Here is a 26,631-nt window from a genome sequence, read left to right as displayed (position 1 = left end):
AATAAAAAAAGAAGTCTAGTTTACAATCAGATATGGATAATCCTAAATGCAAATCAGGAGTTTTGACTTCCTTATTCAGCTTGCTGTGAAACCAACAAAGGTCTTGTGCTAAGAGAAAAAGCATAATGGTGAAATACTAATTATTAATCTGGCCCCAAAGCAGAAAATAAAAGAGAGGAGAATACCTAGAAAGAAGATGAAGGGGAAGCTTTGATAGCAAAACATTTAAAAAATAACATCTACCACACACAGTGTGATTATGAGCATTACATGAGTTAGAATATGTGAAAGTACTTTGTAAACTGCAAGGTGCTAGATAAACCTAATTTTTATCTACCTCTTTTATTATTGCAGGGTATGAACCAATATTTCCTGGCAGAAAACGACTTAAAAAATACGATTTATAATCAAGGTATTTCAAAGAAAAAAACTAGTAACCTTTGGATTATATGAAAAGATGAGGGATAAGAAGAGAAGGGTCAAAAATGATGTCTCCACTAGTGGACAACAGAAAGAGAACCAAGAGAGGAAGCACTCTTACACTCTACCATGATGATGCCTCCTTCCAAGTTCCCACTAAACCTAAAGTAAAAGACAATTACAAAATGTCTCTCAGCTTCAACTTTCATACCTACATAAAAAAATATAATCACAGAAACATAATGAATGAAACAGCCTATGTTAACAAGAAATGTGATGGCTGTTACATCACAAAATGCTGGCTTGTGTTTGCTTACTTTCTCTGGGGGCACCAAGAGAACTGAACACATGTCACCCTCTTACAAAGCAATTATCCTTATTCCTAAGAGGCAGTGGAGGTGACTGGATAATTCTCTTGAGCTATGCATCACTCAAATGAATTCCTCTGCCAGAGGGCATCATTAAGACTGAACAGACCAACACAAAATGCAGCCATGTGGAAAGCTAGACAATCACGCAGCCACTGTCCTCCTCAGTGATATACTTACTCAAAAATTTTGCTCTGGAAGAACTACAAAAATAGAGGGTTAAAATCCTTCCCGTTTAAAATGAATGACTACTTCAGCTGAAATGTATTTATTAAGTATATATATTTAAAACATACCAATAACTGAAAAAGGCAGGCAGTTTAATGGACAGCAAAATACCATCGATGAGATGGCATAATCCCAAGCACTCAAAGCTTTTAGTATCTGTTGCACAAAATCCACAATGCTTCCCACGCTCACTTCCTGGCTATGAGTTCTTTTATTGTTAATGGAAATGAAACTGCATTACATAGAAGTTTCTGGAGCTCTACATCTAAACTCAGCCCTTTTGAAGCAGCAGTCCTGGATGTGAGGCTGCCCATAAAACCCACTGCATGAAGACTTCCTATTGCAGTAAGTCACCTACAGAGACAACATTTACTGTAAGCTTCATCAGACACAGCATTATTTCAAAGAACCAGCAGGTCTCAGTTCTCAGAGTCACACTAATAAAGGAACCTACAGCCTCAGGTTCTCAGTTTAGTTAGATCTCCAGCTGTCACATTTTCTTGCCCTAAAGTGAAAGTAGTACATTTATAAATTACTACCTAGAACTTGTAAAAAAAAAAAAAAATCCAGCCAAATGAACTTGAGGTACTTTGTATTCAAACAAGAAACCACTTTTATGTAACTCAGATTGGTTACCATGCCTATTTAGGGGAAAGAGGACAGACTGGCCTAATGCCTCCACCACCCAGAGAACATCTTTTTAAGCAGGCAGTATGATTAGGGGTAAGAAGATAACAAAATGGCACCATAACTTTAAAGAAAAAAGCCACAAGTCTTTTTCATTATTACTAACTTAATTCTACTAGTATATTAGTATAATGTGCAAAAATATTTCCCAAATGGTTAGCAGTTAACAGCAAGAAAAAGATTTCTCGGGGCTCCTGGGTGGTTCAGTCGTTAAGCGTCTGCCTTCGGCTCAGGTCATGGTCCCAGGGTCCTGGGATCGAGTCCCACATCGAGCTCCCTGCTCAGCAGGAAGCCTGCTTCTCCCTCTCCCACTCCCTTTGCTGTGTTCCCTCTCTCGCTGTGTCTCTGTCAAATAAATAAATAAAATCTTAAAAAAAAAAAAATACAATTTCTCCGTGTGCTGAATTTTTTGAAGGACTTACTTATCAATATCAGTAGTATATTATAAAAAAACTTATTACATCTTGCTTAACACTTGTGACAACATAGAGCATGTTTACTATTAATATGCAAAACATGTCTATTTTATTTATTTTAAAGATGTCTATTTTAGACAATATTAAAATGTTTTCTCAACTGCAGGACATGATCCATTAGTGGAGTGTGAAATAAATAAATACAGGAGGTCATGACCAACATGTTCTTTAAAGAAAAACAGTGTAAAATAAAAAAATACAGTACACCACACTTGGCAAGGGTATTATTTCATGAAATGTTTGCTGCAGATATACATACGTATGAAATTGTGTAGCATTGGATCACAATATAATTTATTTTTTTAGTGTGGGTCATAGTCAAAAAAATAAAAGCCATTAATAAAAACCTTCCAGAGACACCTGGCTCGCTCAAGTGGTGGAGCATGTGAGTCTTGATCTTGGGGTCATGAATTCAACCAAAACAACAAGATACCTTTAGAAATAAACCTAACCAAAGAGGTGAAAGACCTGTACTCTGAAAACTATAAGACAGATGAAAGAAACTGAAGATAACTCAAAGAAATGGAAAAAAGTTCCATGCTCACGGATTGGAAGAACAAATATTGTCAAAATGTCTATACTACTCAAAGCAATCTATACCTTTAAGGAAAGCCCTATCAAAATACCAACAGCATTTTTCACAGAGCTAGAACAAACAATCCTAAAATTTATATGGAACCACAAAAGATCCCAAATAGCCAAATCAAAAAAAAAAAGAAAAAGAAAGAAAGAAAAGAAAAGCTGGAGGCATCACAATCCCAGACTTCAGATTATATTACAAAGCTGTAGTAATCAAAACAGTACGGTACCAAGGCAAAAATAGACACATAGATCAAAAAAACAGAATAGAGAACCCAGAAATGAAACCACAACTATATAGTCAATTAATCTTTGACAAAGCCAGGGAGAACATCCAATGGGAAAAACACAGTCTCTTCAACAAATGGTGTTGGGAAATTCAGACAGCAACATGCAAAAGAATGAAACTGGACCACTTTCTTACACCATACACAAAAATCAATTCAAAATGGATTAAAGACTTAATGTGAGACTTGAAACCATAAAAATCCTAGAGAACACAGGCAATAACCTCTTTGACATCAGCCATAGCAACTTCTTTCCAGATGTCTCTAGAGGCAAGAGAAACAAAAGCACAAATAAACTATTAGGGCTTCATCAAAGTAAAATGCTTCTGCACAGTGAAGGAAACAACAACACTAAAAGGCACCCTATGGAATGGGAGAAGATATTTGCAAATAGCATATCTGATAAAGGGGTAGCATCCAAAATCTATATAAAGAACTTCTCAATCTCAACACCAAAAAAAGAATAATCCAATTAAAAAATAGGCAGAAGAAATGGACATTTCTCCAAAGAAGACATCCAGATGGCCAAACGATACATGAAAAGATGCTCCACATCACTCATAATCAGGGAAATACAAATCAAAACTATAATGAGATACAACCTCACACCTGTCAGAAAGGCTAAAATCAATTAACACAGGAAACAACAGGTGTTGTCAATGATGTGAAGGAGAACCCTTTTGCACCGTTGGTGGGAATGCAAACTGGTGCAGCCACCCTGGAAAAGAGAGTTTTCCCTGGAGCTTCCTCAAAAAGTTAAAAATAAAACTACGCTAGGATCCAGCACTCACACCACTAGCTACTTATCCAAAAATACTAATTCAAAGAGATACACGTACCCTGATGTTTATACAGCATTATTAACAATAGTCAAATTATGTAAACAGCCCAAGTGTCCATTGATGAATAGATAAAGATGTGGTATAGGGGCACGTGGGTGGCTCAGTCAGTTAAGTGTCTGCCTTCAGCTTGGGTCGTGATCCCAGGGTCCTGGGATCGAGCTCTGCATCGGGGTCCCTGCTCAGCGGAGAGCCTGCTTCTCTCTCCCTCTGCTGCTCCCCCTGCTTGTTGAAAAAATTATACTTTCCCACATCGAATGGTCTTGGCATACTGGTTGAAAAGCAATGGACCATAGATTCATATCTGATTCTCAATTCTGTTCCATTGACCTATTACGTCTATTCTAATGCAAGTACCACTGGCATTAGATCACTGTTGCTTTGTATTAAGCTTTGAAATAAAAAAAATGTGAGTCATTTAACTTTGTTCTTGTTTTTCAATACCGCTTTGGCTCTTCTGCATACCTTGCAACTCCATATGAATTTCAGGATTAGCCTGTCAATTTCTACAAAAAAGCCAGCTAGAATTCTGACAGAGATTGTGTTGAACTGGAGATCAATTTGGGGACTACTACCATCTTAAGAATATTAAGTTTGATCCCTGAATATGAATGTCGTTCCATGTATTTTGGGCTTCTTTAATTTCTTTCAACATTTTATAGTTTTCAGAGTATAAATTCTATACTCATTTTGTTAAATTTATTCTTTTGATAGTACTGTAAATAGAACTGTTTTCTTAACTTCATTTTCAGATTAAACATAGATATTTTTAATAATAATTTGGACCTCTTCTCTCATGACCCATTCCTAGAAGCATATTATTTAATTAGAGAAGTATTGGGGGTGCCTGGGTGGCTCAGTTGGTTAAGTGTCTGACTCTTGATTGCAGCTCAGGTCATGATCTCAGGGTCAAGAGATCCGGCCCCACATCAGGCTCCACACTCAGTGCGGAATCTGCTTGAGATTCTCTGCCTCTCCCTCGCCTTCTGACCTTCCCCCTGATCACACACACACTCTCTCTAATAAACAAATAAAATCCTTTTTAAAAAAAGGTATTAGTATCGGGGCACCTGGGTGGCTCAGTTGTTAAGCGTCTGCCTTTGGCTCAGGTCATGACCAGGGTCCTGGGATCGAGCCCCGCATTGGGCTCTGTGCTCCACGGGAAGCCTGCTTCTCCCTCTCCCACTCCCCCTGCTTGTGTTCCCTCTCTCTCTGTATCTCTCTCTGTCAAATAAATAAATAAAATCTTAAAAAAAAAGTGTTAGTATCTCTTAAACTCTAACTAGGGAACTCTTATATAAATGAATTTTCCAGATTAGTGACACTCCTTCAATAAAAGTTAAAAAGTAAAATCACTTAAAATGAAAATGTTTTTGAAGTTTCAGGCTTCATAAAGAGTATTTGGTGCTCATTTTGGCAGCACATATACCAGAATTGGAACAATACATAGATTAGCATGATTCCTGTGTAAGGATGACATACAAATCTGTGAAGTGCTCCATATTTTTACAAATTTCCAATTATAAAATAAGTAAGTAACAGGAGTGTAATGTATAGCATGGTGACTACAGTAAATAATACTGTATTGCATATTTATAAGTTGTTCAGAAAGTAAATCTTAAAAGTTCTCATCATAGGAAAAAAAAATTTGTAACTATGTAGGATGAGAGATGTTAACTGGACTTACTGTGATGATCATTCTGCAGTATATACAAAAATATCAAATCATTATGTTGTACACCTGAAACTAATGTTATATGCCAATTATACCTCAATTAAAATAATTTTTTAAGATTTATCTCAGAGAGAGAAGGTACGTAAGTGGGGAGAGAGGCAGAGGGAGAAGGAGAGAGATTCTCAAGAAGACTCCCCAGTGAGCACAGAGCCCAAAATGGGGCTCGATCTCACAACCCATGAAATTATGACCTGAGCCAAAACCAAGAGTCAGATGCTTAACCAACTGAGCCACCAAGGTGCCCCTAAAAAATTTTTTTAAAGACAGAATATCTGATTTTTTTTTTTTTATGAATCTGGTCAAGATGAATAAGAGTTATATTACGTCACTAGAGTGACACCCTTAAAGATTAATGAAGTACATAAGGTTATTCTGCCTAGACTGCTCTGTTTTGTGTACTCTGTCCCCTCCCTTGCTATCAGTCAGCTAGTGATTACTTCCTGATATATGTATCTTCTCTTGTGTTCCTACTCTACAGGAGACTAAGAAAATAAGCTTGTTGGAAATGCATATAAAGGGGCGCCTGGGTGGCTCAGATAACCATCTAAGTGTCTGCTTTCGGCTCAGGTCATGATCCCGTGGTCCTGGGATCAAGTCCTGCGTCGGGCTCCCTGCTTCGCGGGGAGCCTGCTTCTCCCTCTGCCTCTGCCTCTCTCTCTCCCTATCTCTCATGAATAAATAAATGGAATCTTTAAAACAAACAAACAAAAGAAATGCATATAAATATGAAGACAGAAGCTTTAAGGAAAAGACTGTAGTTCTAAAATACAGATACTTTAGGGTACATAGATCCTAAGATACCTATTTTGGCTGCTAAGACATTTTTAAATTTTTATTGTTCTTTTGGTTTGTTTGCTAGTCTTCAGCTTTGTTCCAGAGAGCTAGAACTCGTTAAGAAAAATGATACCATATGCAGCTTTACTATAACATAGCTAAAAATTTCAGCCAATGTAATTTATAGTTCTAATTTACCTTAATATACTCTACATAAATTTTTATGAAAAAAATAATTGAATATTCTGAAAATATAGATATTTTAGAGTATCTGTAGAAAACTGTACTTCTACCATTGATGTATAAATTTCCTGCTAAATATATATAAAACAAAACTAATTTTATCCAGTAAGCTATAGAGGATGTTATATTTCTGATAATAATCTATCTTTATGAAAATGTTTGTGCTATTTACTTACTATAATACTAAAATCTACAAGTAACCAGAAGCCCAATTATATGGTAACAGTTGTGGTAATTCAGTTGATGAAAAAGAATATAGCCATTAAACTTATAATCATGAAAATCACATTACCATTTTAGTAAATAAAAAGCAGAATCCCAAAGCATATCCAACTTTGCTTAACCAAAGTGCATATATATGTATATGTGACTATATACATATATGTACATACATATACACATGACAGAACAAAGACTTTGCTCTAATTTTCTGTGATGTTACAATTCTGTCCACCAAAACAAACAAAAACAATACAAAACTACCTTCATGAATTGGAATTTCTGGATGTTCAAATCCAAACCATCTAATTATTATTTAGATTTTTTAAAATTATTTAGATTAATGAATCTCTGAAATAGTTTATAAAATAAAGATAAATAGAAAAAGTAGCATTACAACCTCAAAAAGACATGTTAACTTTTAGTCTCATGGCAGAAACATTATTCTAAACTACCTAGAAGAGTCCTTTAATCATAGGAACACAGAATTACTTAAAATCACAAAGCATTTACTGTTGAAGCAAAACCATCCAAACTTGAGAAACTCCCACTACTATTCTTTACATACCAGTACCATTGGATAAAAAAAGATTGTTCTGTGTTTTTTAACAATACAAAAAAATTTGGGGTGCCTGGATGGCTCCGTTCGTTAAGTGTCCGATTTTTTATTTTGCTCAGGTCATGATCTCAGTGTCATGGATCAAGCCCTGCACTGGGCTTCGTGCTCAGCGCAGAATGTGCTTGTCCCTCTCCCTCCCCCCATTTGTGCTCTCTCTCTCTCTCAAATAAATAAATGAATAAAATCTTTTAAAAATATATAAAAAATTAAATTATCTTTCAATTTTTTAAAAAATTATATATCTTTCAATTTTTTTAAAAATTATACTTTTTTGTGGGAAGGGGGAATGAGATCAGACATTCCTTATTAATTTATGCTCTCCAGCAAAGGGAAAAGATAACATGTAATGCCTTTCCAGGTTTTTTTGCTACCTACAGAATAAAGTGCAAACTCTCCATCATGGCCCACACCTAGTCAAGAATGGACTGCTGACATCTCTAGCCTCACCTCCCCTACTGTACCTTATTCAAATAAAAAGCTCAGGGCAGAATAAGGTACAATGTTTATAATGTCCTCCTCCACTTTGATTTTACTCTAAATTCCAAAATACATGTTTTGCAAAATTAAGAATAAATAAAATAATAATTAATTAATTAGCCAATGCTTTCCCTCTTCACCTCCCAGAAAAATCACTGAAGATTAAAGTTGGGAAGGGTCCACTATAGAAACTAAATAATGCTACTTAAAGAAAAGATTTTTGGCTACCATTTTATACTTTATATTTCTTTTCCTAGTAATAGGTAATCGTACTAAACGCCAATGACTACCATCATTGGTGGTTTTAACCACCATCAACAAAGAGCATTTGTTAGTGGATTGTTGTCATCACTAATGCTATATAAAGTCCAGACCAACAAAAGCAAGAGTTACGGGCACCTGGGTGGCTCAGTTGGTTAAGCGACTGCCTTCGGCTCAGGTCATGATCCTGGAGTCCCGGGATCGAGTCCCGCATCGGGCTCCCTGCTCAGCAGGGAGTCTGCTTCTCCCTCTGACCCTCCCCCCTCTCATGTGCTTTCTCTCTCTCTCTCTCTCAAATAAATAAATAAAATCTTTAAAAAAAAAAAAAAAGTTTAAAAAAAAAAAAAAAAAAGCAAGAGTTACTTAAGTTTTAGACCTGTAAGGACCCTTGGCATTGCCTAGTCCAACCTTCATCATTTTAAAGATGAGAGAGATTAGAGACTAAATGCCTTGGTCAAGGTAAAATAAACTAGCCTGCTTCTCCCTCTCCCACTCCCCCTGCTTGTGTTCTCTCTCGCTGTGTCTCTCTGTCAAATAAATAAAATCTTTAAAAAAAAATTAATGAAAGATATGTGGATAACTAAGAAAATTCTTTAAATATCAAGTATCAATAATTTTTTTTTAAAGATTTTATTTATTTATTTAACAGAGAGAGCGAGAGAGCACAAGCAGGGGGAGCAGCAGAAGGAGAGGGAGAAGCAGGCTCCCCACTGAGCAGGGAGCCCGATGCGGGGCTCGATCCCAGGACTCTGGGATAATGACCTGAGCCGAAGGCAGACGCTTAACCATCTGAGCCACCAGGCGCCCCAAGTATCAATAATTTTTAATTTTGAGGGAAGGGGTTTGGAGATGTATGTGAAAGAAAACATAGTAATAGTGCTCTCGTAGCTCAGCTGTGAACAATATTTTCACAACCATAACACTATAAATGTAGAAAAATAGTTTAAACAAAAAGTATAACATAAGTATATTGGGAGAATGTGGGGAGTGACTGGGATGGTGTATACCAGAAAAATAAAAAACTATCTTTAATAACACTTAGGAGAAAGGAGCTATCTAGAAGACATTGGGGTTTTTTTTTTTTTTTAAGATTTTATTTATTTGACAGAGAGAGAGACAGCCAGAGAGAGAACACAAGCAGGGAGAGCTGGAGAGGGAGAAGCAGGCTTCCTGCAGAGCAGGGAGCCCAATGTGGGGCTTGATCCCAGAACCATGGGACCATGACCTAAGCCGAAGGCAGATGCTTAACCATCTAAGCCACCCAGGCGCCCCTAGAAGACATTGTTAAAAGAGTTGAAATGCTTGCCTGTAGAGATCAGGATTTTACAACCTATGCTCTATGATTGTTTTCATTAAAATTAGATTATAAAAGGGGCGCCTGGCTGGCTCAGTTGGTAGAGTGTGCGACTCTTGATCTCAGGGTTGTGAGTTTGAGCCCCACATTGGGTGTAGAGATTACTTAAAAAATAAATTAAAAATTTAAAAATTAGATCATAAAAAATATATATCTATAGCATTCTCTTGCCCTAGTAACCCCAACTCAGGAAAAAAGCAGATTAATCTAGTATGATCTGTTCTTTGAGAGTCCACTATGACGGGCAGTAAGCTCCAGTTCCTTTGATAAAAGCTTTGCTTTTTTGGAAAAGTCTAAGTTCAGACAGTTTTTTCCTTAGGATGCATGATGGCATCACGTAAATATTGATTCTGAACTCTCCTCATAATCAAATCCAAAATCATCTTTGCTTCATAGTCCTGCTCACACAATTCCAGATTGTTGTTTTTTTTTTTAACTTTATTTATTTATTTCACACACACACACACACACACACACACACACAGATCACAAGCAGGGGGGTGCAGAGGGAGAGAGAGAAGCAGGCTCCCGGCCAAGCAGGGAGCCTGATGCAGGGCTCAATCCCAGGACCCCGGGATCATGACCTGAGCCGAAGGCAGATGCTTAACCGACTGAGCCACCCAGGCACCCCTCCATATTGGTTTTAGCAATCCTGGAAACTTCACCATTAAATTCTCCTGATAAACTAGCCAAGATGCATAATCCTGAAGAATCCTATCTGCGACACTTCTAAAATTGCTGTATTAATGTGATGCATGCAGACTGTGTGTCAGCGAATGTGGCTGAAGTGCTTGACTCCTACCATTTTTTGATGGATTATGCTGACAAAAAAAAAAATTCTTCCTCAAGATCTGTTAAAGCTGCTTAACCTCAACAACCTCTGCTGAGTTAGAGCTAACAGGGTGTAATTCCAAAAGAAATTTAAACTATGATACTACTAAGAACAAGAATTTTATACTTACTTGTAGTTTTTTCAAGAAAATTAAAACGCTTTATTTCTGGAATCATAATTTTAAATTAAATCCCTCCGCAACATACTATGGAAGCAAAACAAAGGATATAATCTGTTACACACCTGTGAAGTGGGGCCATTAAACATCCCTTACAGAAGGGGGAAAGTATTTTGTCAGATCTACAACTTACTTTGAATGGTGCAAGCACAGACACACATTCACACACTCACACACACACACACAAATGTACACACACATCTCCAAAGATATAAAATATACGGGACAAAATATTAACAACTGGTAAATCTAGATAATAGTATATTATGGATAATCACCATCCTATTCTTTTTACTTTTTAGTAAAAATACGAAAGTCTTCATACAAGGATGGGAAAAACTAAAACAAAAGTTTAAACAATATTTGTATTATGTATATAAATGCTCACTATGTATCAACCATTGTATTATGTGCTTATATACATGATCTGAATTATATTTCCACAACAAATCTGTAAAGTAGGTATTATTACTCTTACCTTAAAAAGGGGGGGGAGGGGGACTTGGAAAAGCAATATGACTCCAGGACTCTTACTTTTAACCACTTGGGAAAGAGAGTGATGACATGACTTCTTGTTCTACTTGTTTTAGTATGTTCCATCCAAAGACCCTACAAGTTTGCAAATGTACAGGAGAACCTTAACAATGCTGTAAAAGCACAATACATCTGTTTCTGTTTCATTGGCTGGCATAGTTTTGGGGTGATACGGACTTAGTTCTGTATGTTCAAAATGATAAGATTTACTAAGAAACTATGAATAAAAAAGTAACATTTCGTTTTACAATGCCTTCACTTTCAACTAAAGAATAAACACTTTTAAATTTTGTCTTAAGCCTATATTCTTTCAGATGAATGATTTTCAAAACTTTTTAACACAGCAGAGGGGTACCTCGGTGGCACAGTTGGTTAAATGTCCAACTCTTGGTTTTGGCTCAGGTCATGATCTGGGCATCGTAGGATCGAGCCCCACGTGGGACTCTGCACTCAGTGCAGAGTCTGCTTCAGACTCTTTCTCCCTCTCCCTCTGGCCCTCCCCACTGATCACAAACACGCTCTCTCTCAAATAAACAAATACAATCTTAAAAAAATTTTAATTCAGCAGATTGCTATCTTTTGAACAAAATCTTATTGAAAACTCAGTATATAGGTGAGAGTCCTTTCTCTTCATTCTTCCTTTCCCATTCTCTCACAGTAGGAACTAAGGGCTATAAGACCTTGTGGGACACAATATGAAACCAAGGGCTTTAGAAAATATGCATCTGTAAACCGTTAATGATCACAACTGCCAAACATAGAACTGGCTGGTAAAAGCTGAAGTTACAAATTCCCATTTAAGTTCATTAGTGATAGATAAGTAATTCAGGTAAGGAAAGAACAATATGCAGAGATGTTGTCATGTACACCCTACTTTAGTCACAGAAATAAGTATCTTATTTTAGAAGCCAGGGAGGACAGTGTCAAAGGACAAGTTGCTACCCTTGGCCAATTTACCTTTGTCAAAAACATCCTTCTCTGCTAATGTACTTTTGCGTATTTCATCAGATACCAAAGATGAAAAATAGCAAAAAAAAAAAAGAATTCTTTGTGCCTCCATTTTCTTATTTGCAAGTAAAAAGATTCTCTAACAATGTCCTATTTCACAAGAATAATATGAAAATTATTAAAATTATATGCGAGATTGTCTAGTCTAAAGGGTCTCCCATTAACATAGGTACATACCTATTAGGAATGGGAAAGAAATATCATCTACTTATTCTTGCAACTAAGAAGAAAAACAAGCCATTATTTGTAGACTATATTAAATATAGACAACATTTTCTTAATTCTGGAGGAATAGAATCATTCACAACTTAATGTTTACATGATTCTTTCCAGGCCTGATTCAGAATACTCAAAATTAAAAAAAAAAAAAAAAAAAGGCCTCAAAATAGCCCCCATGTTTCTCAATTAATGAAAAACAACTTGCACATCTATTTCCATTCCATTGTATCCTCCAACCTTTTATTCACAATCATCCTTCATCAATCTTTCTTTCTCAAATCTTCAAAATTCCCTTATCTATAGAGGCAATACACACAGGTAAGACTCCACAGAAATAATCTTTCCACTGAGAAACAGGCAAAGGCCACAAAGAAGCAACTCTTAAAAGAAGATATATAAATCAGTGTATAAAGACATTTAACTTTACCCGTGAACCTATACACATTTAATAAGACACCATTTTACCCTATCAGACTAGCATAGATCAAAAGATTCTCAATAATGTTCAAGGTTTTTGAAAGGGTAGGGAAAGAACCACCCATGCACACACATGCAGACACAGGCAGAAAGTAAAGAGAAACCATCTTTCCAGAGGGCAAATTTCCAATATGTAACAAAATCACAAATATGGATATCCTTTTACTCAGAGTGTACACTTCCCGGATTTATCCTAATAAAATAGAGAAGTTTGTACTACAAGGATGTACTACAGGCATCTATTAGGATGCTCAGTACAGTATCATTTATAATATGAAAAAACAGAAACAATTTATATGTATATATAATTTGGCTAAATTACAGAATAACTACAGACATTAAAAATGAATGATCTAGGAGTGCCTGCGTGGCTCAGTTTGTTAAGCGTCCGACTCTTGGTTTTGGCTCAGGTCATCTCAGGGTCGTGAGATGGAGCTGATATAGGGCTTCGTGCTGGGCGTGGAGCTTTCTTTCTTTTTTTTTTTTAATTTTATTTATTTTTGACAGAGAGAGAGAGAGCACAAGCAGAGGAAGCAGCAGGTAGAGGCAGAGGGAGAAGCAGGCTCCCCGCTGAGCAGGGAGCCCGATGCGGGGCTCGATCCCAGGACCCTGAGATCATGACCTGAGCCGAAGGCAGACGCTTAACCGTCTGAGCCACCCAGGAGCCCCATGGGCGTGGAGCTTTCTTAAGATTCTTTCTCTCTCTGCTCTCCTGCCACCTCTCGTGTGTGCATGCATGCTCGCTCTCATAAAAAAAAAGAATGATCTATATTTATTTTTTATTTTTTTTTTTTAAAGATTTCTATTTGACAGAGAGACAGACACAGAGAGAGCACAAGCAGGGGGAGCAGTAGAGGGAGAGGGAGAAACAGGCTCTCCACTGAGCAGGGAGCTGGATGTAGGGCTCGATCCCAGGACCCTGGGATCATGACCTGAGCCGAAGGTAGACGCTTAACCTACTGAGCCACCCAGGTGCCCCAAGAATGATCTATATTTATATTTAAATTGAAAAAAGAAATCCGTGTTATATTAAGTGATAAAAATACGTTTATAGTACAATTTGATTACATTTCTAAAATATGTCCTGATATACATTATAGAAAATTAAATTAATTTAATAAAATTAGTGGTTATCTTTGGAAAAACATTTTTTTTTTAAAAGATTTTATTTTTAAGTAATCTCTACACGCAACGCGGGGCTCCAACTCACAATTCCGAGATCAAGAGTTGCATGCTTCACCAACTGAGCCAGCCAGATGTCCCTGGAGAAACTTCTAAAGTAAAATTTGAAAAAACTCTTCTGACTTTCCAACCTCTCTACTCTTCAAGCTCTTCCTCTTCCAGCATCCCTTAAATGTACCTTTCTCCCACTCATACGAACACCATAAAGTATCATCTCATCATCTGTGACTGCGTGTCTATTAACACCTACATGGTGTTAATCCCTATCAAGCCTAAACTTCTCTTAGTCTCAGATTCACATTTTTGCATATGTGCTGCACACTCCTTAAAGTCAATATATTAACAAACTGTATTTCCTATTTCCATTAAAAGTTTCCTCATTTACTTGGTCTCTCCACGCTGGCAAACTCGGTCATCTTTGAAAGCTACCCCTCAAACATCTGGTGGTCAAATCCTGCCTACAATCTACTTATGAAATTTCTCCCTCATTCATCCCTTCCTTTCATCTCACTGCCATTTTCAGAGCTAAGAGCTAAGGCAGGTCTGGCCATTTCTGACTTAGACTATAAAGCCAAACAAACATTTCTTAAGTACCCATTAACATTTCTTAAATACACATTATATGCCATACACAGTAAAAGGAGCTGAGAATATAAAGATTAATGAAGCAAAGTTAATCAGGTTAATCTTGAGGCAAAGAGATGGGGGAAGATAATACAATGTGACAAGTTTTATAATTAGAGCAAAATCCACAAGATGTCAATCTCTTTCTTATCTGATCTAATCTTACAACTACCTGAATAATCTATCTAGAATACAAACGAGATCATGTCACTCTTCTGTTGTAAAACCCTTGATGATTCTACTCCACTGCCTACAGGATAAAGTCCAAATGCTTTAATACCATCTAAACACTTCACAATCTGGTCCCAACCTACCTAATAGAGTCATCTATGACTTTTTTTACTTCACATCCATTAACCCAGTCATGTTGTTGGGTTAACTAGTTGCTACTCTGATAATGTTTTGTGCTCCTACTGCTGGAGAGCCCTTCTTCCTTGTGCCCACCAGTGGAAGTCTTGTCCTATTCTCAAATAATACTTCCTTTCTGAAACCTTTATTAACTGCTGCCAAAGCAGTTTTTAATATGATCTATTATAATACTTATCACTTCATGTTATAATTTGTTTTTTTCTTTCTACCAGTAGACTGTGAGACAGATTCTTTTTTTTTTTTTAAGATTTTATTTATTTATTTTGACAGAGAGAGAGACAGCGAGAGAGGGAACACAAGCAGGGGGGAATGGAAGAGGGTGAAGCAGGCTTCCCGCCGAGCAGAGAGCCCGATGCAGGGCTCGATCCCAGGACCCTGGGATCATGACCTGAGCCGAAGGCAGACGCTTAACGACTGAGCCACCCAGGCGCCCCTGTGAGACAGATTCTTAAGGACAGAAACTACACTTTGTTATTCTATCTTTCCCAAAGTCTAGTAAAATAGTAATTATTCAAGAAATGTTTGTTAAGGGGCGCCTGGGTGGCTCAGTCATTAGGCGTCTGCCTTCAGCTCAGGTCATGATCCCGGGGTCCTGGGATCGAGCCCCGCATCGGGCTCCCTGCTCCACGGGAAGCCTGCTTCTCCCTCTACCACTCCTCCTGCTTGTGTTCCTTCTCTGGCTTTGTCTCTCTCTGTCAAATAAATAAAATCTTAAAAAAAAAAAAAAAAAAAAAGAAAGAAAGAAATGTTTGTTAAGGGGTGCCTGGCTGGCTCAGTCGTTAAGCGTCTGCCTTCGGCTCAGGTCATGATCCCAGGGTCCTGGAATCAAGCCCCACATCAGGCTCCCTGCTCAGCGGGGAGCCTGCTTCTCCCTCTCCCCTCTGCTCATGCTCTCTCTCTCACTCTCTCTCAAATAAATAATAAATAAAATCTTAAAAAAAAAAAAAAGAAATGTTTGTTAAATGAATGATGGGGTAGAAACAGATTTGCAGAGAACCAAAATTTACTAACATTGCATTATTTTCTTTGTTTCTCTATCTGGAAACCAGAGGTCTACCTAAATCCAGTGGTACTAAGGCCACTACCTACCACCAGGAGCCTGAAGGAGGCTATGTTTTTTTCTCTCTCTTTCCATTCATCTGGCTATCTATCCATCCCACAGATTAACAACAGTAAATAACAGAGATAGAATCCCCACCCTCCAAGGAGGTTATATTCAAGTAAGGAGAGACAATTAACAGGTAAACAAACATGAATAAATCATTTCAGGTAGTGATCAATGTGAGGACTAAAATAAAGTGTTTGATGGGATAGAATATAGCTAGGGGAGAAATGTGCCATTTTAAATGGAGGTAGGGGAGAAATCACTGAAGGTTTCTCTGAGAAGGTAACAAAAGATAAAGCCTGAAGGATGAGAGGCAACTACCTAAGCAAAATTTGGGGGAAGAATTCTGCAGCAGAAGGAACTTTAAGTGCCAAAGCTCTGAAGCAGAAATGCATCTGGCTGTTTGAGGGGCAGAGAGACAGTGTGGCTAGAGAAAGAAACGAATGTGGAGAAGAAAGCATGGCTTTGTAGGTGGTAGCCTTGGTGAAGGCCCATCTGCACCTGCCTTGAGTTCGGAATTTCTAGTTTATATCTTCTGTTGTCTGCACAATCTCCTACTTACTAATATCACAGCCAAAGAGCAGTGGAATGGAGTATATAGCACACCCTGTTAGGAAGATGTCAAATGATTCTGGAAGTACCTTTTCTGGTTTCTGTTGATAAAAAGTATTCCTAGATACAATGTCATGACAATATGGTCCCAGGGATAATGAAAACCTGATAAGTACACAAGACTAAAACCACTTCAAAAGAAAGGTCTTTCTACTGACTACAAGGCAAGCCAAAATGAGAACTCCCAAAATTATCCTAAATTCATATAAGGAAATAAAACACAACACTCTACTACTCTGAAATACATATGGGCTACAAATTTATCCTTTTAACTCAGTAAGTTTTTCTATTCCTGTGTAAACTTAAAGATCATCTAATACAAATCTAGACTTAAGTAATTAAACAAGACGATTTCCAGTTTTCACTGACTAAAGTTGTTCTTTAAGAGAAATCAAACAATTTTATGATGTTCTGAGAAAGCAAGAATTTATATGCATCAAACTGCCTCTCAGTAGTAATTCTGTGGATGATTATGTCATAATCTATTTAATTCAAGTTACTACTGTGATGTTAGAGCAAAGTCAATCCATTACATAAATGAATATTCACGAAACTAGCTGCTAAAACAACTCAGTAGTTGCTAGGAACTCAAGCAGTGTGAAATTACACATCTTACTCCTCTTCTCAGTAGCATCTGCTAGATTTGCTAACTCGAACATCACTAAATATAAAGAGCCTTCCATTACACTAGTCAGGTCTTAAAATTCCAGGCTGCTGGCCTTCTACCAGTAAAAATAAGAGTCTCATGCTCTACCGACTGAGCTAGCCGGGCGCCTCTACCAATAAAAAAAAATTCATACTCAGCATCCTTAAATTCAACTGTGCACCCAGTGATCTCTCCCTAGGGTAGTGATGCTTCCCGGATTCTCTCTATGAGGGACCAGAGACAACATTTTTTCCTTCTTCTTTTGAAGATCAGAAATAGCAGAGGTGACAAGCAATAATCATCTTACCCTCCCACACTCCTGTTCCCCCAAGGGCCAGAGTCTCTTACAATGGGTGTTCATAATAATCCATACCCATAACAGCTATGGAGAAAAAGCAAACACTTTAGCCTAAAAGGGAACCTCTTCACATTCTCCAAGCTGATGTCCAACTTCATACAAGATCTTTCATTTTCTCTTCCCAATTCATCCAGGGAGGGCCACTGAAAAATTTATAAATACCTATTGTATCTACTTCCCAATTTCACATCTTCAAACTGGTTTTGTCATTTTTCATCATTGTACTCATAAATGTATACTTGAAATTAAAAAATCCATTTCCTTGGCTGGGCAATAAAATTGCATAATTTCTCCCTGGAGTTCTAGATCAATCCTGATATTGGTTATTTTCAGGAAAGAAATGCAAACATAGTATCAGTTAGAAAGCCTCTCTGAACAGGATGTATATCCTTATAGACTAAGTCTGGGTATTACTCAATAAGGATTTACCCCTTATAAGGGGTAGAGTCTGAATTAAAGCAAGGCCTTACTCCCTCCTCACAGTGTGGTTCAAGGACCAACAATATCTAGGTCACTTGAAGTTTGTTAAAAAGAATTTAGGGCTCTACCTCTCAGGCCAACGAAATCAGAATTTTCATTTTATTGCTATCTGTATGCAGCTCTCCCTACATCATAAAATCTCAGAATTGGTGGTAAATTTAAAAGCCTATCATACACAAACAGAGATGAACCTTGGATACAATTATAACTGGTAGTGACTATAGTCCCCTTCACAAATTCTTTAGTTCTTATAATAACAAGTCCTCCTTAAGATAATGTCTCATGAAATTATAACTGCTTGTTTTAAAACACACCAAAGCTAATTATAGCTGCTGTTGTTGTTCGAAGCCACTGATATAACCAAAGTCCTTACCTAATCTGAGCTCTCCGAAGTTCCCACACCCTATCTTCTTGCCAACCCTGAAATTGGGTCCCACCATAAGAACCCCAGAGGATGTTGAGGAGCCAGACGGTCGGGGACAGTGGGTACTCCTTTGTGGCATGGGTTTAGTTGTCCGTGGTCTTTCATCCTTCTCCCTACTAGGATGGTCCATGATCCTACACGACAGAGTCTCTGCACGAGTAGCCTCAGTCTGTATATTTCTCTTCAATACAAAAGTACATCCAAATAAACCGTGGTCAGAGAAAATTAAGGAGATCTTTTGGCACCATATTTATGTTTCTAATGTATCTCCAGGAGATGAAAAATCATTGATTTGTTCTTGTAGGACATGTAGTCTGTGGATCTCAAGCATAGGAGGGTATTTTGTAACCTAGGTAAAAATCAAGAAAACATACAGTTAAAAATTAAATTTTAAAACAAATTCAGAAAGTTACCACTAATTAGAATGGATCCTATCCCAAAATGAACAAAGTGGATAGCTTCCTGAAATGGGTTTTGGTTTTATATTCTCCAACAGTTTAGCCATCTGGACTAGTTATTCATCTGGTAACATAAGCTCAGTAGGCTGCAGACCATAGCAGCTAAGGGAACATGCAAGCCTTTAACATAAAATGCTATCTTTGGGGTGCCTAGGGGGCTCAGTCGGTTAAGCATCCAACTCTTGATCTCAGGGTCATGAGTTCAAGCCCTGTGTTGGCCTCCACACTGAGAGTGGAACCTACATACATACATACATACATACATATATACATACATAAATAAATGCTATCTTCTAGTACTGGACATATGACCCACAAGAAAGCCATTTGCTCCCTTTTTCTTTCTTTCTTTTTTTTTTTTAAAGATTTTATTTATTTATTTGACAGAGAGAGACACAGCTAGAGAGGGAACACAAGCAAGGGGCGCGGGAGAGGGAGAAGCAGGCCCCCCGCCGAGCAGGGAGCCTGATGCAGGGCTCAATCCCAGCACCCTGGGATCATGACCTGAGCCAAAGGCAGACGCTTAACGACTGAGCCACCCAGGCGCCCCCATTTGCTCCCTTTTTCATCACTGGCCAACAGAAAGATACAGTGAGGTTAAGTCTAGTTAAATAAACTGAGGACATTTAAAAGCTCTTCCTTCAACTTTGTATAGGACCTATCATAAATGAAGTTACTTACTGTCCCCCCCTCCTCCATCCCCACCATTTATCAAGCACTGACAGCAACAACACAATCCAAAACAAGTTACTGATGACACAGACTACTTCTATAAAAGACTTCCCAAAACCCTAGGGGTACTAAGCAGTCCTAGACTAAAGCTTTGCAATTGTATCTAACATCCTCCAATTATCTTTGTTGTTTCCTAAAGGTCCTTCAGACAGTATTAGTAAGAGAAGGGAAATAAAACTTAACATGTTTTAGATAGTTCTGTCTTAACTGGTGCAGGTATGTCTATGTATGAGAAACTGTCAGGCTATACTTTATTCCCTTATCTTATAAATTTCTTTGAAGACAGGAAAAAGATGGATCTTAGCCTATCCAGACAATTTTGAGCTATTCAACTAACTCCCAAATTTTCATAAATTATCACTAGTGTAATAGTTTCATTTATAAGATTTGGAAAACTGTAATACCTTATCTATTGCTCTTCATATTTTTCATTTGTGTTCACTCTAACAGATGGAGGTTATTTTCATGCTTGTCATTAACTTTCTCCATTGCACTTAAACTCATGAAACATTAGGTGGAGTAATCACGTACAGCCCACATTATCCATGTATACTTGCATGTATGTACAGAAAAACATACAGTACTTGCCAAGTTAGAACCCTGCAGAAAGTCAAAAATCGTGTTCAGCTGGGAAAAGGATGTTTTTAACACCTGCTTGTAGCCCAGAAGAATCACATTAACTCGCACAAACATGGAAAAAACTTACATTTAAGATACCAATTTTCTGGGGCGCCTGGGTGGCTCAGTCGTTAGGCGTCTGCCTTCGGCTCAGGTCATGATCCCAGGGTCCTGGGATCGAGCCCCACATCGGGCTCCCTGCTCAGCGGGAAGCCTGCTTCTCTCTCTCCCACTCCCCCTGATTGTGTTCCCTCTCTCGCTGTGTCTCTATCAAATAAATAAATAAAATCTTTAAAAAAAAAAAAAAAGATACCAATTTTCTGATCTATGCATGCAACATGAGCATGGTCTAATCTGTAATTATGAAAGATGAATAATATTTAATACTACTTTTATATGGCACCTCTCATTTAAGAAATCAAACTAATTGAACAATTAAAATTTTCAAAATCCTATTTATCACCACCCATTGCTTAAAACTATTTTCTACTACCCCACTGCAAACTCTTTAGCTTGTCATTTGAGTCCCTTCAATATTAAACCCCCTATTTAAATTCTTTTTTTTTTTTTTTTAAAGATTTTTTTATTTATTTGACAGAGAGACACAGCAAGAGAGGGAACACAAGCAGGGGGAGTGGGAGAGGGAGAAGCAGGCTTCCTGCGGAGCAGGGAGCCTGATGCGGGGCTCGATCCCAGGACCCGGGGGTCACGACCTGAGCCGAAGGCAGACGCTTAACGACTGAGCCACCCAAGCGCCCCTAAATTCTTGTATTAAAAAGTTACTACATGGGGTGCCTGGGTGGCTCAGTCGTTAAGCGTCTGCCTTCGGCTCAGGTCCTGATCCCAGGGTGCTGGGATCGAGCCCCGCATCGGGCTCCCTGCTCCATGGGAAGCCTGCTTCTCCCTCTCCCGCTCCCCCGTTTGTGTTCCTTCTCTCGCTTTGTCTCTCTCTGTGAAATAAATAAAATCTTAAAAAAAAAAAAGTTACTACATAAACACAAGGAGCATCCATTGTTAGCCCTTATACCTAGAATGGCCTCTTCTGTCTTAAAGGCCTGACTCACATCCTATGTCCCTTGTGAAACCTTTTATAACCAACTCATTATTAACACTTGGAGCACCACTGTGTATACTATGTATATATTTGCCACTTAACATGTACCAGATTATATTGATATGTACTCTAATATTCAATTTGATTATAAGCCTTTGGAGTTAGGGATCTTGTCATATCTCCTTTAGTTTCTTGCATATAATTGGTACTTAATAAATACTGAGTAATAATTATGATGGTCTTACTTAACAGAAAACAGATTTTCAATGACATAACCAAATATTTACACAAAATAGTACAACAGAATCCTGATTAACCCTAAAAACTCTTAGAATTCATCTAGAAAAAAGCTAGTATTATTTCAATTCATTAGTGTTAGGACAGGATAGTTAGGATTTCTATTTCACAAGGATATTAAATGATTTATTTTCAGTTAGTAGCAGTTAACATATGAGAAAGTTAGCTCAAGAACCAGGTCAAATGGGGGCGCCTGGGTGCCTCAGTCGGTTAAACGTCTGCCTTCAGCTCAGGTCATGATCCTGAGGTTCTGGGATTGAGTCCATATGTATATGGGCTCCCTGCTCCACGGGGAGTTGGCTTCTCCCTCTGCCTCTGCCTTTCTCCCTCTCTATCTCTCTCAGTCTCTCATGAATAAATAAAATCTTAAAAAAAAAAAAAAAAGAACCAGGTCAAATAGAACATCCAAGGTAAACATTAAGTTATACTTTAACTTTATTTTTAAAAAATGACTTCCAAAGATAGCAGTAAAATACAAACTGTAAGATTTGTCCTCTTTTTCTTTTTTACAGTAACAAAAGGGGAGGGGAGGGGCACCTGGGTGGCTCAGCTGTTAAGCTTCTGCCTTCAGCTCAGGTCATGATCCCAGGGTCCTGGGATCGAGCCCTGCATCGGACTCCCTGCTCAGGGAGGAGCCTGCTTCTCCCTCTCCCACTCCCCCTACTTGTGTTCCCTCTCTCGCTTTGTCTCTGTCAAATAAATAAATAAAATCTTTAAAAAAGGGGGGGGAGGGGAATTCCACTTTTTTGTACCATAGACAAAAATAAACTCAAAATAGATTAAAGATCTAAATGTAAGACATGAAACCAGAGAACTCCTAAGAACAAACAAACAAACAAAATACACACACACACACACACACACAGGCAGTAAACTTGGATATCAGCCTTCAGCACTATTTTTCTGGATATGTCTCCTTAGGCGAAGGAAACAAAAGTAAAAATAAACTATTGGGACTAAACTAAAAAGCTTTTGCACAGCAAAGGAAACCATCAACAAAACAAAAAGGCAATCTACTGAATGAGAGAAGATATTTACAAATGATATATCCAGTAAGGATTAATACCCAATATATGAATAACTCACACAAATCAATGCCAAAAAAACCCAAATAACCTGATTTAAAACTAGGCAGAAAACCTGAATAGACATTTTTCCAAAGAAGACAAGCAGACATATGAAAAGAGGCTCAATATCACTAATCAGGGAAATGCAAATGAAAACCACAATGAGATATCACCTCACACCAGTCAGAATACCTAGTATCAAAAAGACAAGATTATGGGGCACTTCGCTGGCTCAGTAAGTAGAGCATGCAACTCTTGATCTCAGGGTTGTGAGTTCGAGCCCCACGTTCAGTGTAGAGATTACTTAAAAATAAAATCTTGGGGCACCTAGGTGGCTCAGTTGGTTAAGTGTCTGTCTTCGGCTCAGGTCATGAGTATGGGATCCTGGGATCAAGCCTGGGTCAGGCTCCCTGCTCAGCAGGGAGTCTGCTTCTTCCTCTCCCTCTGCCCCTCCTCCCACTTGTGTGCTCTCTCTCCCTATCTCAAATAAATAAAACCTTTAAAAAAAATAAAATAGGGCGCCTGGGTGGCTCAGTTGTTTGGGCGACTGCCTTCGGCTCAGGTCATGATCCTGGAGTCCCAGGATCGAGTCCCGCACCGGGCTCCCTGCTCAGCAGGGAGTCTGTTTCTCCCTCTGACCCTCCACCCTCTCATGCTCTCTATCATTCTCTCTCTCTCAATAAATAAAAATCTTAAAAAATAATAAAATAAAAAATAAAATCTTTAAAAAAAAGACAAGAAATAACAAGCATTGGCAAGAATGTGGAGAAAAAGAAACCCCTATATACTGTTGGTGGGAATGTAAATGGGTGTAGCAACTCTGGAAAACAGTACGGAGATTCCTGAAAAAATTAAAAATAGAAATACCATATGACCCAGTAATTCCACTTCTGGGTATTTACCTGAAGAAAACAAAAACACTGATTTGAAAGATATATACACCCCTATGTCTATTGTAACATTATTTACAATAGCCAAGATGTAGAAGCAACCTAAGTTTCCATCGATAGGTGAATGGATAAAGATGGGGGGGTGTGTGTGTAATGAAATATTAGTCATTAAAAAGAATGGAATGTTGCCAGTTTGTGACAACATGTGTGGACCTACAAGCTATTATACTAAGTGAAATAAGTCAGACAGAGAAAGACAAATACCATATTATTTCATTTATATGTGGAATCTAAGAAACAAAACAAATGAACAAACGAACAAAAAACAGATTCATAAATACAGAGAACAAACTGGTGGTTGCCACAGGGGAGGCAGATTCGGGGGATGAGCAAAACAGGTGAAGGAGATTAAGAGGTACAAACTTCCAGTTATAAAATGTGTAGGTCACAAGGTTGGAAAGTACAGTATAAGGAATGTAGTCAATAATATTATAGTAACTTTATATGGTGACAGATGGTAACCACACTTATGGTGGTGAGCATTTCATAATGCATGTAATTGCTGAATCACTATGCTGTACACCTGAAACAAATATAATATTGTATATCAACTATACGTTAATAAAAAAGGAGGGAGGGAGAGAAATTATATAAATGCAGTAAGATGTGTCTTTTTCTGGTAAATAAGCCATTTGGCAATTACTTGTAACTTATTAAACATATAAATGCTATGATAAATTTTTAGAATCATACCAGCAAGTTCCCTAAGAAACTTAATTCTAAGGGCACCTGGGGTGGCTCAGTTGGCTAAGCATCTGTCTTCGGCTCAGGTCACGATCCCAGGGTCCTGGGGTTGAGCCACACATTGGGCTCACTGCTCAGCAGGGAACCGACTTCTCCCTCTCCCTCTGCCTGACACTCCCCTGCTTGTGCTCTCTCTCTGTCAAATAAATAAATAAAATCTTAAAAAAAGAAAGAAGCCTAATTCTAATAGTGTCCATGAATTTAAGCATGCCTGAATTAAGAGGAAAGATATTTTTTCAAGTATAACACTCCACACATTCTTTGTAATCCAAACTTATAATTCATTTCAGGAACTGGTTTACCACCTCCCAGAAGGCATCATTCCATTAATAAAGCGACACTTACTGAATAAAAACAGATTTATACACATGGCTTTCCTGACTGGGAAATTATAAGAATTCTCCAGCAGGTTAAAGAATTGTTGCTAATAGAAAAATTAAAAATTCCAATTCATCAAATTGTAGGTAGGGAACTGATGCCAAATCTGCCGGTTTATGATAGAGTTGAAGACTATGGCTATCTTCAACAGTGGTCAGTGAAAAATTTTCCTAGAAGATATCTAGAAGACATCTTAGAGCATTCTATCACATTGAAATGGGAGAAACTTATGTTTCTAGTAACTATCACCCTGAGCCAACATTCAAAAGAAACAGGCCAAAATGGGGCTCAAAGTCACTCTCTTGTAAGGCAACAACGAATGCTTTGTGGAAGAGATAGGTATGGTCCTCTATCATGAATGAAATGACTAAAGTGGTTTTATTGCTTTATGTAGGAGTATTTTGAGAAGCTGTATGAAGTCTAAAAAAAATTAAGTCATATTATAAAACCACCAAAGAAAATGTTTAAAGAATTACAGCTGTGAATCTGTTAAGAGAAAATAAATCATTGAATTAGTTTGTTATTTCAGATCTCATATATTGGCACCATCAAAATGAGGCATGTAAATATTTAAATTTTAAAGTCAAAACACACACAGCCTTTGTTGATAGTCAAGACAAGAGACAGTCAGCCTTCTAAATCTCTCTCTTCTGATATAACTTATGAGGAAATTGCTTAAAGGTGTAGGACTGCTAGATCATATGGTAAGTGTACGTTTAACTTTATAAAGAGTCTCTGAAGTGACTACACTCTTCTGCTGTTCCTTCATCTACCACATACTGGCTTTGGTGCGAAGGCTTACAGCCTCTAGGTCACAAGTTTCAGCTTCAGATATCATTTCTCATACCAGTATCCAAAACAGAAATGAAAGGGCAATAGCAAAAAACTTTCTCGTCATATATCTGTTTTTTGGTAAGGATGAAAATTCTTCCCAGAGCCCACAGCAAAATTCCCCTTGTGTTAAGTAGCCAACAGTGTACACAACAATCCCTGAAATCCCATTGTAAGCTCCCTGAAATCCCATTGTAAGCTCCTCAAAGAATGAGATGAAGCCTGACCTGATGTTTAGAACATAGGATAAGTTGGGGCACCTGGGTGGCTCAGTCAGTTTAGTGTCTGCCCTCGGCTCAGGTCATGATCTCAGAGTCCTGGGATCAAGCCCCGAGTCGGACTCCCTGCTCAATCAGGCTCCCTGCTCATCAGGGAGTTTGCTTCTCTCTCTGCCTACCCCCCTCATGCTCACGCTCTTTCTCTCAATTAAATAAATAAAATCTTTTTATTTATTTATTTATTTATTTATTTGACAAAGAGAGAGATAGCGAGAGCAGGAACACAAGCAGAGGGAGTGGGAGAGGGAGAAGCAGGCTTCCTGCGGAGCAAGGAGCCCGATGTGGGGCTTGATCCCAGGACCCTGGGATCATGACCTGAGCCGAAGGCAGATGCCCAACGACTGAGCCACCCAGGTGCCCCTAAATAAATAAAATCTTAAAAAAAAAAAAAAATAGAACATACAATGAATTTCAAGAGCAGTATCACACTGAAAGAAGGTCACTGAGTAAATATTCAGTAAAAATGGTATCTGCATGTGTGCATGTGCTTGTATGTGTGTGTGCTAAAAGACTATAAAAAATTACAGAATAAAAAAATTAAAGGACAAATTAAGGACAAATAAAATCTTATAACTCATTTTAGCTTAAAAGAAAAAAAGGACACTGTAAG

General features: G+C 38.0%; 1 protein-coding gene and 1 non-coding gene across 15 annotated transcripts in view; one reads left to right on the top strand and one right to left on the bottom strand.

Moving 5' to 3' along the window:
• Nucleotides 1-26,631, bottom strand: part of CSNK1G1 (casein kinase 1 gamma 1) — a 185,877-nt gene that overhangs the window by 87,550 nt on the left and 71,696 nt on the right. For all 14 annotated transcript variants that reach the window (XR_013450436.1, XR_013450439.1, XR_013450441.1 and 11 more), the window contains one exon: nt 18,564-18,963. Coding sequence is in view for 7 of the 14 variants with exons in the window: in XM_078079214.1 (XP_077935340.1) it covers nt 18,564-18,744 (181 nt within the window). In the remaining 7 variants the exon portion in view is untranslated. The remainder of the gene's footprint in view (nt 1-18,563; nt 18,964-26,631) is intronic.
• LOC118541969 (U6 spliceosomal RNA) lies at nt 5,289-5,392 on the top strand. The gene has a single exon (XR_004920360.1). It is a non-coding gene; the product is annotated as a U6 spliceosomal RNA (small nuclear RNA).

The sequence above is a fragment of the Halichoerus grypus genome, chromosome 8 (assembly GCF_964656455.1).
Source record: "Halichoerus grypus chromosome 8, mHalGry1.hap1.1, whole genome shotgun sequence".
Classification (NCBI taxonomy): domain Eukaryota; kingdom Metazoa; phylum Chordata; class Mammalia; order Carnivora; family Phocidae; genus Halichoerus; species Halichoerus grypus.
Note: the sequence above shows the minus strand (reverse complement) of the source record. Positions and strands in the feature narration are given on the sequence as shown.